We start from the raw sequence: 20,527 nt of genomic DNA, 5'->3' as shown, positions 1-20,527 counted from the left end.
TACACACGTGAGTTCATTCCGGCGAACAGAACTCATATACCTACAGGTGAAACCGCAAAAGCATGGTCCCATCTAGAGCATCTCCAAGATGAGATACCACCTCTGCAAGACTGCGGAGTAGGTTTGCTCATCGGGTACAATTGCTCACAAGCCTTACTTCCCAGGGAAGTCGCATCTGGCAAAGAAAACCAGCCCTACGCCCAGCGTACAGACCTTGGATGGAGTATTATTGGTAACCAGAATCCCTACGTAGACTACAACGATGCCATCAGAGTCAGCCATCGCATTGTAGTGAGACAAGTGACACCAAGTCTGAAGCCTTATGTCAACCTCACGGGACCAAAGTTTCTCTGGCAAACACAACTACCCAAAAGAGAGTGCACGGTGGGAGAAATCAAGGAAGATGATCCTGAACTCCGCAAAGCTGTCGTGTGTAACACCAATGCAGAAGAAGATAGATCATTGCTGAATCGCCTGGAGAAATTCTCTGATTGGTCAAGAGTGGTAAGAGCAATTGTCAGATTGAAACGATGTGGAAAAGAACACAAAGGTGTGAAACAAAGAACTAATGAAAGTACAAGTCTGGAAGAAAGAAAAGAAGCAGAACTTGCTATCATCAAGCTAGTTCAAGCAGAAGTATTCTCAGATGAGATAAAGAGCTTGGAACTTAAGAAAGCAGTTTTCAAGACTAAAGACAGTAAACTGTGCAAGTTAAATCCATTCTTGGATGAAGAAGGCATCTTAAGAGTGGGAGGCCGCTTGAGTCAAGCTGCATTGCATCCACACGTAAAGCATCCGGCATTACTCCCAAAGAGCAGCCATATCATAGCCTTGCTTATTAAGCACTTCCAAGAGAAGGTGCATCATCAAGGACGATGAACGAACTGCGAGCCAATGGATGGTGGGTCCTAGGATGCAGCAGTGCCGTCTCGTCACACATTTTCAAATGTGTCAAGTGTCGAAAGTACAGAAGGAGTACTGAAGAACAGATAATGGGTGACTTACCTGAAGATAGAACAGAGACTACTCCACCTTTCACTTACACCGGCATAGACTGCTTTGGTCCGATCTATGTTAAAGATGGAAGGAAGGACATGAAAAGATCTGGTCTCATACTTACGTGTCTATGCTCAAGAGCCATACACATTGAAGTCGTTGATGATATGACAACTGATGCGTTTATCAACGCTTTAAGAACATTCATTGCCATAAGACGAAATGTTCTTCAGCTAAGATGCGACCAAGGCAACAATTTTGTTGGTGCAAGGAAAGAGTTTGCTGAACTCAGGACAGGAATGAATCCAGAAAGAGTGAAGGCTCTCGGATGCGAGTTTCTTATGAACCCGCCAGCGGCGAGTCACATGGGCGGCATATGGGAGAGGCAAATTAGAACAATAAGAAGTGTTCTTACGGCTGTTCTTGACCAGTCGGCGCAAAGGCTCGACAGTACCTCACTACGAACAGTTCTGTATGAGGTTATGGCCATCATTAACAGTAGACCACTTACTGCTGAACACTTAAAGGGGAACATTATCAGCAGACCTATGTAAGCGTCAATATATACGGTGCAAAAAAAAACCATTCATTTTTTTAACCGATTTCCGAACTCTAAATGGGTGAATTTTGGCGAATTAAACGCCTTTCTGTTTATCGCGCTGGAAGTGATGACGTCAGAATGTGACGTCGCCGAGGTAACACACCCACCATTTTCATTTTCAACACATTACAAACACCGGGTCTCAGCTCTGTTATTTTCTGTTTTTTTGACTATTTTTTGGAACCTCGTGGGTGTGTTGTCGGAGGGTGTAACAACACTAACAGGGAGGGATTCAAGTTGCACCACTGGCCCGAAGATGGCAAAGTGTCTGCCGCCAGACCCCCATTGAATGTGCCAGAGTGTCTCCACATTTTACCGGCAATGCTAAGGCAGACATGGCACAGAGATGTATGGATAACCTGCAGATGCATTTGCAACGATAGTCAACGAAATCACAAAGGTGAGTTTTGTTGATGTTGACTGCCAGCTAATCGATGTTAACATGCTACGCTAATCGATGCTAACATGCTATTTACCAGCGGTGCTAAAGCAGACATGGCACAGAGATGTATGGATAACCTGTAGATGCATTTGCAACTATATTATGTTTCCTTCCACCCACATTTAATGCGAAAAAAACACTTACCAATCGACGGATTTAAGTTGCTCCAGTGTCAAAAGATGCGAAAGTCCTGATCGTTTGGTCCGCACATTTTACCGGCGATGCTAACGCAGCTATTCGGCCATGCTATGGCTATGAATAGCGTCAATAGCTATTCGCTCAATAGCTTCAGTTTCTTCTTCAATACTTTCATACTCCAACCATCTGTTTCAATACATGCGTAATCTGTTGAATCGCTTAAGTCGCTGAAATCCGAGTTTAAATCAGAGCTAATGTCGCTATATCTTGCTGTGCTATTCCCATTGTTTGTTTACATTGGCAGCACTGTATGACGTCACAGGGAAATGGCCAGTGTCTTTGCAGAGAGCCGAAAATAAGGCACTTTAAAGCTTTATTTTGGGATATTCCGAGACCGGTAAAATTTTGAAAAAAATTTCAAAAAATACAACAAGCCACTGGGAACTGATTTTTATTGTTTTTAACCCTTTTGAAATTGTGATGATGTTCCCCTTTAAATGACCCATCCGGACCAGAACCTTTAACCCCAAACCATATACTCACGATGAAGTCAACAATTATACTGCCCCCACCTGGAGAATTCGTAAGAGAAGATCTGTACCTTAAGAAGAGGTGGCGTCGAGTTCAGTATTTGGCCAATACGTTTTGGACCCGTTGGAAAAGGGAATGTCTTCTGAATCTACAATCAAGGCAAAAGTGGCACAAGAACAGAAGGAATTTGAAGGTCCACGACATCGTCCTTCTGAAAGACGACCTGGCACCACGCAACAAATGGAAGCTGGCCAGAATCACCGATGTCTACCCAGGGTCAGATGGTAGGGTGAGGAAACTAAAACTGATGATAAAAAGGGAAAGCCTACAACTAAAACCGGGTTTCCTGACAGACCTGTACAGAAGGTGGTTATTCTGCTTGAAGCAGAGTGAGTTTAAGTTTCATGTTTTTGCTTGAGTGCAATTTCATTGTAAATGTATAAGAACAGAAGAAGTTTATTTTGTAGTTCAAAATGTTTAAAAGAAATCCCACATTAAGGTTTGTGTGATTTGGTGGGAGTGTAACTGTTGCGACTAATTATTATAATTTGTTTTATTTCTCTGAAAACAGAATAAGTTAATTTCATAAAAGGGAATTTAAACCAAAATGTATAAAAGTTCATAAGAAGGCTTTATTTATGTTACTATGGTTAAAAATGTCATTTCATGCCTTTTTCCCAAGTTTGTGGGCATACTTTTATTTTGAAGTGTCTCGTTTGGTTCTGTCAACGGATATAAGGAAGCTACTTCGGGTATGAGTGAACATTTGTTTGATGCAATGAGAAGGGAGAAAAAGAGCGACTGAACATAACAAGGACTTTCAGCGTTTGGGCTATAAGAGCCAGAAGATCACAATTTCCTCCTAAAAGAAGCATGCAGGCCAACGAGTTTTCACAGTGAATTGAAGGAAAGGAAGCCTTCAATAAAGCGGTTCAAGAAAGCCATTGTGTCAGTGCTATTTGGAGGGAGTTACACCTTTAAAGCTGAATATGTTTTTACCATAGCTCAGCTTCACAATGCTGGAATATTGACTGCTGATATTAATATTCTTCTATTGTTTACAATATTACACTTTGCTCTTTTTCTTTACTCAAATGAACAGGATGAAAGTGTCTAATTGTCACTACTGAGTGTAACTATATATAATTATGTTTATAATAATCTTCCATTCTTCACCTTCATTACCACTTGATTTAACTCATCTTATTTTATCCAGAGAGAACTTGTCCATAAAAAAAGTTGGCTGCACATCAATAAACCGTCACTAAACATTAATGAAACTAAATATATCATATTTGGTGATTGTAAAAATTTAAACACAAATTATGATGGATAATATTGAAATAAAAGGAATAAAGGTAATCATATTTTTAGGAGTTAATATAGATGATGAAGTAAGCTGGACACTAAATAAATCAGATAAAGAAAACATTAAAAAATGGAGTACAATACAAAATTTAATAAAATACATATTTATAAATGAATACATGGGTTGTACTTGTATAGCGCTTTTCTACCTTCAAGGTACTCAAAGCGCTTTGACACTACTTCCACATTTACCCATTCACACACACATTCACACACTGATGGAGGGAGCTGCCATGCAAGGCGCCAACCAGCACCCATCAGGAGCAAGGGTGAAGTGTCTTGCTCAGGACACAACGGACATGACGAGGTTGGTACTAGGTGGGAATTGAACCAGTGACCCCGGGGTTGAGCACGGCCACTCTACCACTGCGCCACGCCGTCTATGAATCCTAACTACATTTATTGTAGCCAACTTCAGTTGAAACATACATTGTTTATTGCATAAAAGTCTGGGGACATACATATAAAACAATCACACAACAATATTCATATTACACAAGAAAGTAAAAAAGACAATTAATAGAATGGATTATAGAGATCCAACAAATGATTCACAAAGTCACACATTTTAAAAGTAAATGATCTTGTATAAAAGACAACTGTTCAAATGATGTATAAAGTAAATAATAATATGCTTCCAGAAGTGGTCCAGAAGATGTTTCAGATGTGAACCAGTAAATATGAACTAAGAGGGATTTATGTGTACTCAAAAGCAAAGGTATGAACACATGTAAAACAAATATGTACATCATATAAAGGAGTCCATCTATGGAATCATCTACAATTAGAAAATAAAATATGTAACACTTCATTATTCAAAAAATCATATATACAACACTATTATGAATAAGTTTAAAAGTGAATTATGAATATATAAACATTAAATGTTTATTGTATGGAACGTCTTTTATGTAGTTTATTCTCACCTTTTTGGTGAAATTGTTCTGTTCATTTTAAAGTACACAAATGTGTATATTAACTCGTGTACAAACCGCGTTTCCATATGAGTTGGGAAATTGTGTGAGATGTAAATATAAATGGAAGACAATAATTTGCTAATCCTTTTCAACCCATATTCAATTGAATGCACTACAAAGACAACATATTTGATGTTCAAACTCCATCCATCCATTTTCTACCGCTTATTCCCTTTGGAGTCGCGGGGGGCGCTGGCGCCTATCTCAGCTACAATCGGGCGGAAGGCGGAGTACACACTGGACAAGTCGCCACCTCATCGCAGGGCCAACACAGATAGACAGACAACATTCACACACTAGGGACCATTTAGTGTTGCCAATCAACCTATCCCCAGGTGCATGTCTTTGGAGGTGGGAGGGGCCTATCCCCAGGTGCATGTCTTTGGAGGTGGGAGGGGCCTATCCCCAGGTGCATGTCTTTGGAGGTGGGAGGAAGCTGGATTACCCGGAGAGAAACTCCTAAACTTTATTTTTTTTTGCAAATGATAATTAACTTAGAATTTCACGGCTGCAACATGTGCCAAAGTAGTTGGGAAAGGGCATGTTCACCACTGTGTTACATCATCTTTTATTTTAACAACACTCAATAAACGGTTGGAAACTGAGGAAACTAATTGTTGAAGCTTTGACAGTGGAATTCTTTCCCATTCTTGTTTTATGTAGAGCTTCAGTCATTCAACAGTCTGGGGTATCCGCTGTCGTATTTTATGCTTCATAATGCGCCACACATTTTCAATGGGAGAGAAGTCTGGACTGCAGGCGGGCCAGGAAAGTACCCGCACTCTTATTTGTATGAAGCCACGCTGTTGTAACACTTGTCTTGCTGAAATAAGCAGGGGCGTCCATGATAACGTTGCTTGGATGACATAAATGGTGCCTTCACAGATGTGTAAGTTACCCATGCCTCGGGCACTAATACACCCCCATACCATCACAGATGTGTAAGTTACCCATGCCTTGGGCACTAATACACCCCCATACCATCACACATGTGTAAGTTACCCATGCCTTGGGCACTAATACACCCCCATACCATCACACATGTGTAAGTTACCCATGCCTTGGGCACTAATACACCCCCATACCATCACACATGTGTAAGTTACCCATGCCTTGGGCACTAATACACCCCCATACCATCACACATGTGTAAGTTACCCATGCCTTGGGCACTAATACACCCCCATACCATCACACATGTGTAAGTTACCCATGCCTTGGGCACTAATACACCCCCATACCATCACACATGTGTAAGTTACCCATGCCTTGGGCACTAATACACCCCCATACCATCACACATGTGTAAGTTACCCATGCCTTGGGCACTAATACACCCCCATACCATCACACATGTGTAAGTTACCCATGCCTTGGGCACTAATACACCCCCATACCATCACACATGTGTAAGTTACCCATGCCTTGGGCACTAATACACCCCCATACCATCACACATGTGTAAGTTACCCATGCCTTGGGCACTAATACACCCCCATACTATCACAGATGCTGCCTTTTGAACTTTGCGCCTATAACAATCCGAATGGTTATTTTCCTCTTTGTTCTGGAGGACACTGCGTCCTCTGTTTCCAAATATAATTTGAAATGTGGACTCGTCAGAACACAGAACACCTTTCCACTTTGTATTAGTCCATCTTAGGTGAGCTCGGGCCCAGCCAAACCGGCGGCGTTTTAGGATATTGTTGATAAATGGGTTTGGCTTTGCATAGTAGAGTTTTAACTTGCACTTACACATGTAGCAACCAACTCTAGTTACTGACAGTGGTTTTCTGAAGGGTTCCTGAGCCCATGTGGTGATATCCTTTACACACTGATGTCGGTTTTTGATGCAGTACCGCCTGAGGGATCAAAAGTCTGTAATATCATCGCTTACGTGCAGTGATTTCTCCAGATTCTCTGAACTTTTGATGATTTTACGGACCGTAGATGGTAAAATCCCTAAATTCCTTGCAATAGCTCGTTGAGAAAAGTTGTTCTAAAACTGTTCGACAATTTGCTTACAAAGTGGTGACCCTCATCCTTGTTTGTGAATTACTTAGCATTTCATGGAATCTGCTTTTATACCCAATCATGGCACCCACCTGTTCCCAATTAGCCTGCACACCTGTGGGATGTTCCATATAAGTGTTTGATGAGCATTCCTCAACTTTATCAGTAGTTATTGCCACCTTTCTCAACTTCTTTTTTCATGTGATGCTGGCAAGAAATTCTAAAGTTAATGATTATTTGCAAAAAAAAAAAGTTTATCAGTTTGAACATCAAATATGTTGTCTTTGTAGCATATTCAACTGAATATGGCTTGAAAATGATTTGCAAATCATTGTATTCCGTTTATATTTACATCCAACACAATTTCCCAACTCATATTGAACCGGGGTTTGTACTTGACTGAAATAAACACACTAATCTGAAGTGTTTAATCTATAAATATTAGAATCATATTAACAAGATTGTGTTACACACACAACAACAATGTCACACATGTTATATGTGCTGATGTTGTTAGAAAGTCAAAATGAAAGTCTGGACAGTTTATTTCAAATCCTGCAGTTTCATTTGCTGCTGCTGTTCTCACCAGCACACTTGTGTTTCTTACACTGGTACTTAGAAGACAATCTTTCACCACACACACTGCAACTCAACACTTTCTCTCCTGTGTGTCTTCTCATGTGTACTGTACAAGTTTTTCGTTCATGAAAGCTTCTGTTGCAAATTGAACAGGAGTATGGTTTTTCACCAGAGTGCGTTCTCTCGTGTACTTTTAATCGCTGTCTTTCCATATAACTTTTGCCACATACTGAACATATAAAAGGTTTTTCACCAGTGTGTGTTCTCATGTGTACTTTTAATCTTTGATTTACAAGAAAACTTTTACCACATTCTGAGCAGGAAAAAGGTTTTTCTCCTGTGTGTATTCTCATGTGTATTTTTAACCTTTGATTTGTTTGAAAACTTTTGCCACATTCTAAGCAGGAAAAAGGTTTTTCTCCAGTGTGTATTCTCATGTGTGTTTTCAAAGTTTGCCTTCGAGTAAAATCTGTACCACAGATTGAACATGAAAAAGGTTTCTCTCCAGTGTGTGTTCTCATGTGTCTTTTCAAATAGCTAAGATATTTACAAGTTTTGTGACAGGTAGAACATGTGAAGTGAGTGTTGTCCGTGTGACATGTCTTATCATCTTTAGAGTCTTCATCATCAGTGTCAGGAGAGTGTGACGTTGTGTCCTCACTATCTGATAGTGGAGCTAAGAGCTTGTCTGCTTGTGATCCTCCACAGTGGTCTCCATCAGCTTCTGCTAAACTGCTGCTTGGAGGCTCTGCCTCTCTCTTCTCCACACACTCACCTTTCACCTCATCATCTTCACTCGTCACACTGATCAGGTGTCTCTTGTCTTCCTTTATGAAGTGGGGGGACAGCCGCTGTTTTTCCTCCACTTTAAAGTAGGGGGGCTGTGGCTCCTCTTCTTTCACGTGGAGGTACTGTGACTTCTTCTGCTCCATACTGGAGGACCCCTCCTGCTGCTCAGGTGGACGATATTTTTCACAGACGTCTGCAGGACACAAGAAGACAAACACATGCTGGGATGGAAATAGATAAGATTTCACCAATTCAGATTTCATTTTCGAGTCTGCTTTACGATTGGGTTATTTGTGGACTCACTTTTGCTTTCACGTTCAGTAAAAAGGAGAAGAAACAGGTCGATTAGCATCAACTTTGACTAGTTGAGAAGTAACATGAGCCTACAAAGCCAACAGTGAGGTCTTAAAAGGCACAGATTTTACGGGTCCCCCATGGGGGGCCAAAGGGCCCTAAGGTCAATATTGTGCTTTGAAAATATCTATAAAATAAAAATATTTTTGGCAAGAAATTAACAAAATACTACACGTTATTTTGTGGCAATTACAAAAGAATGTCCAGTATAATTCTCAGGGCATTCAATCAATCACAACAGGACTGTTAAACTGAACAGATATATTATATATATTATATATATATATATATATATATATATACATACCCCGCCTTCCACCCAATTGTAGCTGAGATAGGCTCCCGAAGTGGATAAGCGGTAGAAAATGGATGGATGGATGGATATATATACATATACACATGCATATATAGAGTCGCGATCAAAAGTTTCCATACACTTGTAAAGAACATCATGTCATGGCTGTCTTGAGTTTCCAATCATTTCTACAACTCTTATTTATTTGTGATGTAGTGATTGGAGCACATACTTGTTGCTCACTAAAAACATTCATGAAGTTTGCTTCTTTTATGAATTTATTATGGGTCTACTGTACATGTGAGCAAATGTGCTGGGTCAAAAGTGTACATACAGCAATGTTAATATTTGCTTACATGTCCCTTGGCAAGTTTCACTGCAATAAGGCGCTTTTGGTCGCCATCCACAAGCTTCTGCTTGAATTTTTGACCACTTCTCTTGACAAAATTGGCGCAGTTCAGCCAAATGTGTTGGTTTTCTGACATAGACTTGTTTCTTCAGCATTGTCCACACGACTTTGGGAAGGCCATTCTAAAACCTTAATTCTAGCATGATTTAGATATTCCTAGACACTTTTGACGTGTGTTTGGGGTCATTGTCCTGTTGGAACACCCAACTGCGCCCAAGACCCAACCTCCGGGCTGATGATTTTAGCTTGTCCTGAAGAATTTGGAGGTAATCCTTTTTTTTCATTATCTCATTTAAAGCACCAGTTCCATTGGCAGCAAAACGGACCCAGAGAATAATACGACCACCACCATGCTTGACGGTAGGTATGGTGTTCCTGGGATTAAAGATCTCTCCTTTTCTCCTCCAAACATATTCCTGGGTATTGTGGCCAAACAGCTCCATTTTTATTTTATCTGACCACAAAACTTTCCTCCAGAAGGTCTTATCTTTGTCCTTGTGATGTCAGATGGAACAAAAATGGAGCTGTTTGGCCACAATGCATTACATTATATACATGACAATCAACTGAAAACAGTACAATACTACCTTTTGAAAAGTGCCGCTTCTGCTCTTTCATCTGACTGCATACAAGCAATAACATCTTGAAGAGGAAGAAAGGCAAAAAACTACAATTCTACTTGTTAATAATAAGGGTGTGAAGTACAATATGGACTTCAAAACTAACAATAAAGGTGACACTTTAAGCAGGGGGACAACGCGTTGCAAGTACTGTTTTACACCTTCCCTGCTTGTCGGCTCCCAGACCGTAGTCGAGGAGAGCAGGGGAGACCTTTCACTTTGGTCGGAATGATGAGGCCATCAATTAGTTACAACTTGCTCACTTTATTTATAATTTCCACAGGGCAACACCGGACATCCAACATGCTATTGACAGTCCTGCACATGCTAGCACTACCTCTCCTAACTTGCCCACTCACTTACTCGTCACACACCCCACATACTGTCATTCTTAAAGGAGCACACACACACACATATTCTACTCTCACGACAGCTGCTTTAAAACACGCCTCGCACAACTGGACATCCAATATGCTATTGACAGTCCTGCACAGACCTATGTAAGCGTCAATATATATATTGATGTTGCAGAAAAAAGACCATATGTTTTTTTAAACGATTTCCGAACTCTAAAAGGGTGAATTTGGCGATGTAAAAGCCTTTTCAATTGTTCGCTGTTGGAGCGATGACGTCACAACGTGACGTCAAAACGTAAAGCAATCCGCCATTTTCTCAAACACATTACAAGCAGCAAGTCACATCTGCTCCGTTATTTTCGGTTTTTCAACTGTTTTCCGTACCTTGGAGACGATGTGCCTCATCGGTGTGTTGTCGGAGGGTGTAACAACACTCACAGGGACGGATTCAAGTTGCACCAGTGGCCAAAAGATGCGAAAGTTGGCAAGAAATTGGACGCACATTTTACCGACGACAGCTATGTTACGACAGAGATGGCAAGAATTTGTGGATATCCTGCGACACTCAAAGCAGATGCATTTCCAACGATAAAGTCAGAGAAATCACAAAGGTGAGTTTTGTTGATGTTATTGACTTATGTGCTAATCAGACAGATTTGGTCACGGCATGACTGCAAGCTAATCGATGCTAACATGCTATTTAGGCTAGCTGTATGTACATATTGCATTATTATGCCTCAATTGTAGCTATATTTGCATCCAGCCTTTCCCTCCACCCACATTTAATGCCAAACAAACACTAAGCAATCAACAGATTTAAGTTACACCAGTGCACAAAACATGCAATCGTTGGTTAGAAGGCGATCGCCGAATTCGTCCTCGTTGCCGCTGTCTGTTTTGATATGGCTAAATAGCTTCAGTTTCTTCTTCAATTTCGTTTTCGCTATCTGCCTCCACACTCCAACCATCCGTTTCAATACATGCGTAATCTGTTGAATCGCTTACGGCGCTGAAATCCGAGTCTGAATCAGAGCTACTACGCTATACTTTTCTGTGCTGTCCGCCATATTTGTTTTTGTTGGCTTTACGAAGTGGCGTCACAGGACAATAGACGGGTGGCTATAACAACGGTTAAAATCAGGCAATTTGAAGTCGTTTTTTGGGATATTGCGTGATGGGTAAAATTTTTAGTAAAACTTCGAAAAATAAAATAAGCTAGTGGAAACTGATTTTTATTGGTTTTAACTTTTCTGAAATTGGGATAATGTTCCCCTTTAAAACACGCCTCCCCAAATGCTGCGATGAATGTTAGCACCTTTGTTTCAAATTGAAGTCAACATTTAAATAATGAAAAATCAGATCTGCACAAGGAGTTATAAAGAGTGACATGTAATAATGTCATTGTTACACCAGTCCTGCTGTTCGGTCCGGTGAAGACTGCTCTCATATGAAACTTATCTTAACTGCATGTCAGTTATTTGAAGTAACACACAAATTAATAACATTGATTAAAAATTAATTCCGTTAGCAGGGCTCGAATTTAACCAAGGCAACCGTGACAAAAGCTGCAACTGCCCTTGTGACTTGCCGTAATGCCCTAAAAAATTGACCAACATCGACGACAAGAACATGCCGTGACCGCCCTTGACTTTCTAGTTCAGGAGTTAATTCGGCTGTATTTCCAACTAGGACTTTCCCCCATGTCCCTTTAGGGGTGTTGTGGCAAAATTACTGGGTGTAAGATAAACACTTTATCTTCCTGGTTATTGTGTCGCTACGTGTTTGACATTATTTAAGACTTTATCGTGCCGGGAAAAGGACAGTTTGTCTCTTCTGTGGTATTGATGAGATTTAAAGGAGTGTTGTTAGTCCCATGTTGATGTGATAAAACCTCTTTCTTGTTTGGAAGATACACACAGCTGTAACTGTTATTTCTTCCTGCTCATGATAAATATGTACAACAGGTTTGGATGTCCAAATTTATGTAAAATTGTCATTAAATATAATTTGTCTGACAAAAAATTATTCAACGTAATATTTTGCAATTTACACATTGCATATTTACACATGCTTATTTTACTAGAATACCCTTATGAGCATTGCATATATCAAAATCAAGTACCTACTGTACTGTTTACTTGTTGGAATACCTTTTTAGAGCAAATATCTACCCAAATGGACACTTTGTAGCTGCCAAAAATGTATTTTAAGTAACATTTTGATATTGACACATCTTATCTCTGCATATTCTACGAGAATACCCTTATGGGCATTACATATACATATATATATATATATATATATATAGGTGTGGGAAAAATCACAAGACTACTTCATCTCTACAGAACTGTTTCATGAGGGGTTCCCTCAATCATCAGGAGATTTATATATATATATATATATATATATATATATATATATATATATATATATATATATATAAAGTACCCTACTGTAAATGATAAATGATAAATGGGTTGTACTTGTATAGCGCTTTTCTACCTTCAAGGTACTCAAAGCGCTTTGACACTACTTCCACATTTACCCATTCACACACACATTCACACACTGATGGAGGGAGCTGCCATGCAAGGCGCCAACCAGCACCCATCAGGAGCAAGGGTGAAGTGTCTTGCTCAGGACACAACGGACATGACGAGGTTGGTACTAGGTGGGATTTGAACCAGGGACTCTCGGGTTGCGCACGGCCACTCCCCCACTGTGCCACGCCGTCCTGTACTGTTTACTTGTTTAAATACCCTTTTTAGAGCTAAAAACTACCCAGATTGCCACTTTGCTGCTGCCAAAAATTGATTCCAGATAATATTAACAATAATAACAAAATTGTCAGAATAATTGTACATTAGTTATAACACAACTTTGTGTTCCATTGAGTTCAGGTCCCCTGCTAGAAGACAAAAACTGTCTTTCATCTTATCAAACACAAGGCTTGTAAAACTCCACTGTCTGCGATGGGAAGCGACATGGAGGTGTCGGTTTCTTTGATCTATTGACAGCCACAAGAAGACCTTGTCCTGACCCGAGATCTACGAAGCGGAGAGGGAGCAGACCCGATGCAACTCCAGGCACTTTTCTTTGAACTGTTTATGACCGAGTGACTGAGTACGACAGCGGTTTACGACCCCCCTCCCTTTAGAAACATCTGCAGCTATGTAATCAGAAAAGGCCCAAATAAAAGAGGACGCGTGGAACTCCCTCGTCAAAGCGTGGTGGGAAACTGTACAAAGTTGCAGCCCAGACGTTTCTCCTCATGAGTTAAATTGAAACCTGTCTCTGTTTGATTTATTTGCTTCTTGTCTTTTCTAAGAGATGCCATCGGTGTTTGAACCTGACAAAAATGTCAAAGCATTACTCTAAAACACAATATTATACATTCTGAAAATGTAAACGATAGCAAGAATATACCTACATATTTCAGAAAATTTCACTAGCAAACACTTTGTTTTAAAGGTTTTTACTGCCTTTTTTTAGCCCTTTAAGACACCTGTGAGTTAGGGCTATATAAATAAACATTGATTGATACTGTACAAAAATTGTAAATAACTGAAGAAAAATCACTGATAAACACTGGAAAACTGTCACTGAACGTCTTAGTGTGATGTCATTCTGTGACAGACAAATGGAACACAGTTTCCACATGGTGAGGACATTGATGGTCTGACTCACTGTCTTACGGATCACCTCAACTTCTGCCTAGACGTGACCTGCCCTGCCAAGACTGTTCGGTGCTACCCTAATAACACACCCTGGGTAACACAGGAGGTTCAAGCTGTGCTCAACAAGAAGAAAGCTGCCTTCAGGAGTGGAGACAGGGAGGCAATGAGAGCAGCACAGCGGGAGAAGAAAGGACGCGTGAGGAAGACTAAGGACAGGTAGCCAGGGACTGCAGATGGAAATGAGCTATATAGCTATAATCTGGAACAGAACATATCTGTCTTTGAGCTTAATGTTTCTGTGTAGGGCTGGGCGTAGTGATACCAAGTATCGATACCATCAATACTTGGTATCTGTATCGTATCGATACTGGCGTGATGGTATCGATACTTCACCAAATTAAGCGAATCACTCCGATTAAAAAAAAAATGTGAGCGCAGCGCTCCTCACCACTTCACCCTCCTCCCTAGTGATGGGTCGTTCCTGAACGATTTGTTCGTTCGAACGAATCATTTGAGTGAACGAACTGAATCACTTAATGAAATGATTCGTTCTTTTCTCAGTGCATTTGAGTTCAGCCGCGACTGTGTCATTTGGAGGGATTACAAGACTCACTGATGTCTTAGTGTTTGTGAACAAGAGCAAATAACATAAATATGAACACAATCAACAGATCATTACAAGTGAACGGACAGCCCAGTCCTCTGTGAACGGGGAGGGACCTGAGCCTGCATTATCTATTGAAAATAAAGTTGTATTGGTGTTTAATTCATGAATATGATGTTAGACACGTTATAATGACGTGTGTGTGTGTGTGTGTGTATGTGTGTTTGTTTTTTTCTTTTTATATATTTTTTGTATATTTATTTAAGTTATTTTCTTTTTTGACTTACACATTTAATTATATATTTCCATTTGACTGTTTTGATAACAGTGCACTTTTTTATTTTGGGTTTCGGGCTCTTAATTTCATTTATTTTTAAGGTATTTTGGTTAGTATATTTAAGTATTATTGGCACAGTGTATTTATTTTTGTTTTTGCATTTCTTTAGGATTTATTTAAGATTTATTTTTGCATTTATGTTAATATAACGACTATTTTTCTCATCTTATTTGTATGACAATTTTTGAATGTTCTGTTCATTCTCATCGTTATTTTAGTGCAATAAAATACTTTATAGTTTACAACCAAGACATTAAGTCGCACTGGAAGCGCACGCGTGTGTATGTGTGTATGTGTGTGTGGGTGTGTGTGTGTGGGTGTGTGTGTTTGTCCGAGTGAACCTCTGAGCGAATAATACTGATGTGTGTGCGCGAACGCACCAAGCGTCATGTTAATTGTATTTATTTTATTTTGGGTTGAAGATGAATTTTTAAAGTGTTTTTAAATTTCGTAGCTCCATTATGCAATAGAAAGGCTGCAAAAAGATACCTGGGGATAATTGCAACCTCAGTGCCTGCAGAAAGAATGTTCTCCCAGGCAGGACAGTTGGTTTCACATAGGAGACGCACATTAAAGGGCAAAAATGTGAACATGCTATTGTTTCTAAACAAAAACATGTAGTGTTTGTGGCGACAAGCCATGAGTGAGCGAGTGGGTGTACTTTATTTGCACTATTTACTTTATTGATATTATTTCATTACTTTTTTATTTTACAATTCTCATTTCTTTTGTTTTGTGTTCATTTTTACAACTGTTTAATAACTAGAGTTTTCTTTTTTACTTAAGTTCTTGTATGTTGTGACGCGACTAGCCAAGTTCAGTATTTGTTTTCACCTTATTTGCACTACTTACTTTATTGTAATTGATATTATTACTTTTTTATTTGATATTTGAATTTCTCAGTTCTTTTGTTTTGTGTTCATGTTTACAACTTTGTTCAATAACTAGAGTTTTATTATTTACCTTAAGTGTTTGTGTGTTTTGAGGCGACAAGCCAGGTTCAGTAGTTGTTTGCACCTTATTTGCATTACTTTATTGCTATTGATATTACTTTTGTAATAAATATGTTATTTTTTTACCTAAATCGTTGTCCTGTGTTGTATTATTATCATAATCAATTAATAAAAGCAAAAGTACAAATTTGTTTTTCAAAAGTATCGATACCCCGAAGTCCCACCCTCCCATCAGATGACGACACTTCCGGTATTGGTATCGGCGATACTGGCCGGTATCGGCTCGGTATCGATACCCAAATTTGCGTTATTGCCCACCCCAATTTCTGTGCATTGTCCCTTCAAATAAAGACTAAACTAAGCTACAGAAAGAAGCTGGAGCAGGTCAACATGAGGGAGGTCTAGGAAGGTGTGAAAACCCTCACAGGCCACAAGACAAAGACCAGAGCAGTAGGGGGGACAATAAAATTGATAGTGTTGCAAAAATTCAAAAAAAAGGTGGCGACTTGTCCAGGGTGTACCCTGCCTTCCGCCCGATTGTAGCTGAGATAGGCGCCAGCGCCCCCCGCGACCCCGAAAGGGAATAAGCGGTAGAAAATGGATGGATGGATGGATGGAATGAGGTGAAATATAATGAGAAAACGTGGCAATGTTGACACAAAGCTGACATGCAGGCAGTTTTTTTCCCTTGTGTTTTTATTTTGTTTTTTTTCCATTGCTCGAAAAAAAAAGGACAAAAAAAATCTATGTTATAATGAATTGTTACTTATAAGTTATCATTTTAAAATGTTTTATGTAGAAAAAATATTGCATATGTTTTGTGGTTGCTATATAAAAACATCAAAATGTGGACAAAAGAGCATAAAATAAAAAAAATAATAGTTCAAACTTAAAATCAACAGATATATCGGAAGTTTATCCTGAAATTTATGTGTTAAAAGTTAAAAAAAAAATCTAATAAAAATGCATCACTTTATGAGTGGTGAACCTTATGGATCTCAAACATATTTAGTAGGATTTTATTTAACTTTTCACTGTGATTACTCAAAAATATTAAATAATTCAAATCAATGATATCCTGCATTATTGATCTTTGAGGGCTTGAATTGCTAAATAAAGGAACTCTCCTGAAGGAATCAATAAAGTACTATCTATCCATCTAAATACTGCATATTTCAGTTTTACTATAAAAAACAAAGTTGTCTTTGACTGAAGAAGCACAAAACCTTATTTGTTTTACTTTATATCAACCTCAAGTTGATATAGAGATTTACTGTGAGCCTTAAATAAAAGAAATAATAATAATTTGACCTTTTTTAAACATTTTTGTGACCTAGACCCCCTATGCTCCCCAGGAGCCCTAAGGATAAAAAAATATATATATTTTGTTATGGTTTGAAAATGAAAAATATCAAAATGGTCCCCGCATGCTTACATTTTTCCGTGTTCGGCCCTCTGTGGAAAAAGTTTGGACACCCCTGATCTAATGGAAATGACTGCTGCAAACACATCGTGTTCATGATGAAATATAAAGTTAGTAAAAATGTGAGAGTAAGAAGTCAACAAACCTGTTCTGTGTAACACAACTTGAGGTTTCTTGAAAACAGCCTCCAATAGTTGACGTAGTCTCTCGTTCTCTTCTTTTGTCCGAGAAAGTTCCTCTTTGTACTCTGCTATCGTTCTTTCACACATTTTCACACAACAAAGTTCTTCCTCATACTTTGCTATCGTTCTTTCGCACATTTTCACACAATATCAACACTTTACTCTCACACTTGATCTTAACTAAGCGATGTGTTGATCAAATCCGCGTCTCTTTGTTAGCGGCTAACAAGCTAAGCTAACTAGCATGCTAAGCTAATTGGCACGCTCAAACAACTATCAAGCTAAGCGGGCCTAGTAATCTCCAAATTTGGCTGAGACGAGTGGAGTTTACCCTGACACGGAGGATGAATAAAGTGTAGTTAGTAGCGATGTGAGGAGATGTGCCGAGGCTTAGAAGCGTGTGTGGAGAAAAGGAGGACTTTGCCGCAAAGCGCATGTCTTCCAAGCATGCGTCCGTAGGGGGGGGGGGCAAAGAGTCATAGTTGTGATGTTTTGAGCTAGGGAGTATAAGAACTACACTACCCAGCATGCAACAGTAGTGACGAGCATGCGCGGTAGCCCCGTGAAGTGGTGTCGTATGTCGCCATGCAGACAGCTAGAATGTGGTTATGAGCACGCTGTGTGAGTCAACGTTGAACACGCCTCGTCTGCATTTATTACAATTAGACAGACAACACAATAAGTGCATTTAAAACAGTACTAGTTAATTATTTTCATACATACATGATTTAAAGTAAAATACGGTTTATATATTTGAAATATCATTTTTGATTGATTGATTGATTGATACTTTTATTAGTAGATTGCACAGCACAGTACATATTCCGTACAATTGACCACTAAATGGTAACACCCCAATAAGTTTTCAACTTGTTTAAGTCGGGGTCCATGTTAATCAATTCATGGTACAAATATATACTATCAGCATAATACAGTCATCACACAGGTTAATCATCATAGTATATACATTGAATTATTTACATTATTTACAATCCGGGGGTGGGATGAGGAGCTTTGGTTGATATCAGTACTTCAGTCATCAACAATTGCATCAACAGAGAAATGTGGACATTGAAACAGTGTAGGTCTTACAGTAGGATATGTACAGCCAGCAGAGAACATAGTGAGTTCAGATAGCATAAGAACAAGTATATACATTAGAAGAACATTTGATTATTTACATTAGGTTATTTATAAACTGGGGACATGGGATGTGAATGGAGGAGGGTATTAGTAAAGGGTTGAAGTTGCCTGGAGGTGTTGTTTTAGAGCGCTTTTGAAGGAATATAGAGATGCACTTACTTTTACCCCTGTTGGGAGTGCATTCCACATTGATGTGGCATAGAAAGAGAACGAGTTAAGACCTTTGTTAGATCGGAATCTGGGTTTAACGTGGTTTGTGGAGCTCCCCCTGGTGTTGTTGTTGTGGCGGTCATTTACGTTAAGGAAGAAGTTGAACATCTACTTCGGTATCAGGGAGGTGTCGCGGATTTTATAGACTAGGCTCAGTGCAAGTTATTTTAATCTGTTCAAGCACTTTTTTTTAGTTTGGTGTCATGCTCCGCCACATCACGGCCTCCGATGATGATGTCATCGACAATGACTGAGCATGGATATCCAGCAAAGAGCTGATCCATTGTGCGCTGGAATACTTTGCTTGCTGAGTTAATGCCGAAAGGCATGCGAAGGAATCTGTAACGTCCAAAAGGAGTACTGAATGTTGTCTTCATTGAGGACTTCTTGTCCAGGCGGATCTGCCAGAATGAATTTTTTGCATCTAGCACTGAAAACATTTGTGCTGCTACCTCCTCCACACTTCCCATTTTAGTGCTTCATTTAAATATTTGGGGTTGATGCACAATCTGATTTCTGATTTGCCTTTCTTGTGCGCAGCGACCATGGATGACACCCAAGCTGTTGGTTCGGTGACTGAAGTAATAACGTCTATGCTTTCCATGCGTTTAAGTTCAGCTTTCACACAGTCTTGCATCGCTACTGGGATGCGGTGGGCCGGCCTAACAACTGGCGGCACATTGGGGTCCACTGTCATTGTGTAAACAACTGGTAGTTCTCCGAGCTCTTCACTGAAAATATCTTGGTATTGTGTGAGGATCCGTGCGCTGAACTCTCCAGTGTTCTCTGTGGTGACATGGTGCACATCGGGACTCAACTCGACTAGCCCCGTACGCAGGCATGCACGGAAGCCCAACAGTGATGTCACATTCTATCCACTGTGAAAAATGGCAGTAAGTGGCGCTGTCCCTTTAAAAAGCATGTCAGCGTAGCTTCACCTTGTGTCTCGATTTTGGCTCCTCCGTAAGCCACCAAATGTGTGCTTCTGTGTTGTTTGGCGAGTTTCACGCCGCTGTTTACTCTATTGAAAGTCTTCAGTGACATTACATTGCATTTAGCACCTGTATCCACTTTCATTTCGGTTGGCATGTCGTTTATGCACACTGTGACAAATCCTTCATCTTGGTCTCTTTGTTGTGGATTTACAGAGTCAATGCAATTTTCTGTTTCCAAGCCATCCACGTAGAATGTGTCATTTTCACTTTGGCTGTGTTGATCCACTGTCACATCATGCACAGACTGTCCATAGCACTTGTTTGTGGTAAACTTGGACTGACTCTGTGGCTTTGACTTGCAGCATTTTTTGTACAGATTTTGTTTCTTGCAGCTGTTTTCATGTTGTAATTCTCGAACACACCACCAGGGTGTGCACATCGAGGAGTCAGTTACTACCACCCTCTCATGCAGTGCGTATGTACAATTACTGTCCTGCTGAAGTCTTAATTAAAGCCAACTTATTCATGCAGCTCGGCACAGTTCTTCCTACGGGTAACCACAAACAACAACAAAACAGTCATTTTACCAAATGAT

General features: G+C 39.7%; 1 protein-coding gene across 1 annotated transcript in view; it reads right to left on the bottom strand.

Moving 5' to 3' along the window:
- LOC133546700 (gastrula zinc finger protein XlCGF57.1-like) overlaps positions 1 to 17,808 on the bottom strand; it is a 237,351-nt gene extending 219,543 nt beyond the window's left edge. The window contains exon 1 of the mRNA XM_061892496.1: positions 17,608 to 17,808. Coding sequence (XP_061748480.1) covers positions 17,608 to 17,782 — 175 coding nt within the window. The 5' untranslated portion in view covers positions 17,783 to 17,808. The remainder of the gene's footprint in view (positions 1 to 17,607) is intronic.
- Positions 17,809 to 20,527: the final 2,719 nt, after the last annotated feature.

This window comes from Nerophis ophidion, unplaced genomic scaffold (genome assembly GCF_033978795.1).
Source record: "Nerophis ophidion isolate RoL-2023_Sa unplaced genomic scaffold, RoL_Noph_v1.0 HiC_scaffold_38, whole genome shotgun sequence".
Classification (NCBI taxonomy): Eukaryota; Metazoa; Chordata; class Actinopteri; order Syngnathiformes; family Syngnathidae; genus Nerophis; species Nerophis ophidion.
The sequence above is the reverse complement of the archived record's forward strand: the minus strand, read 5'-3'. Positions and strand labels throughout refer to the sequence as shown.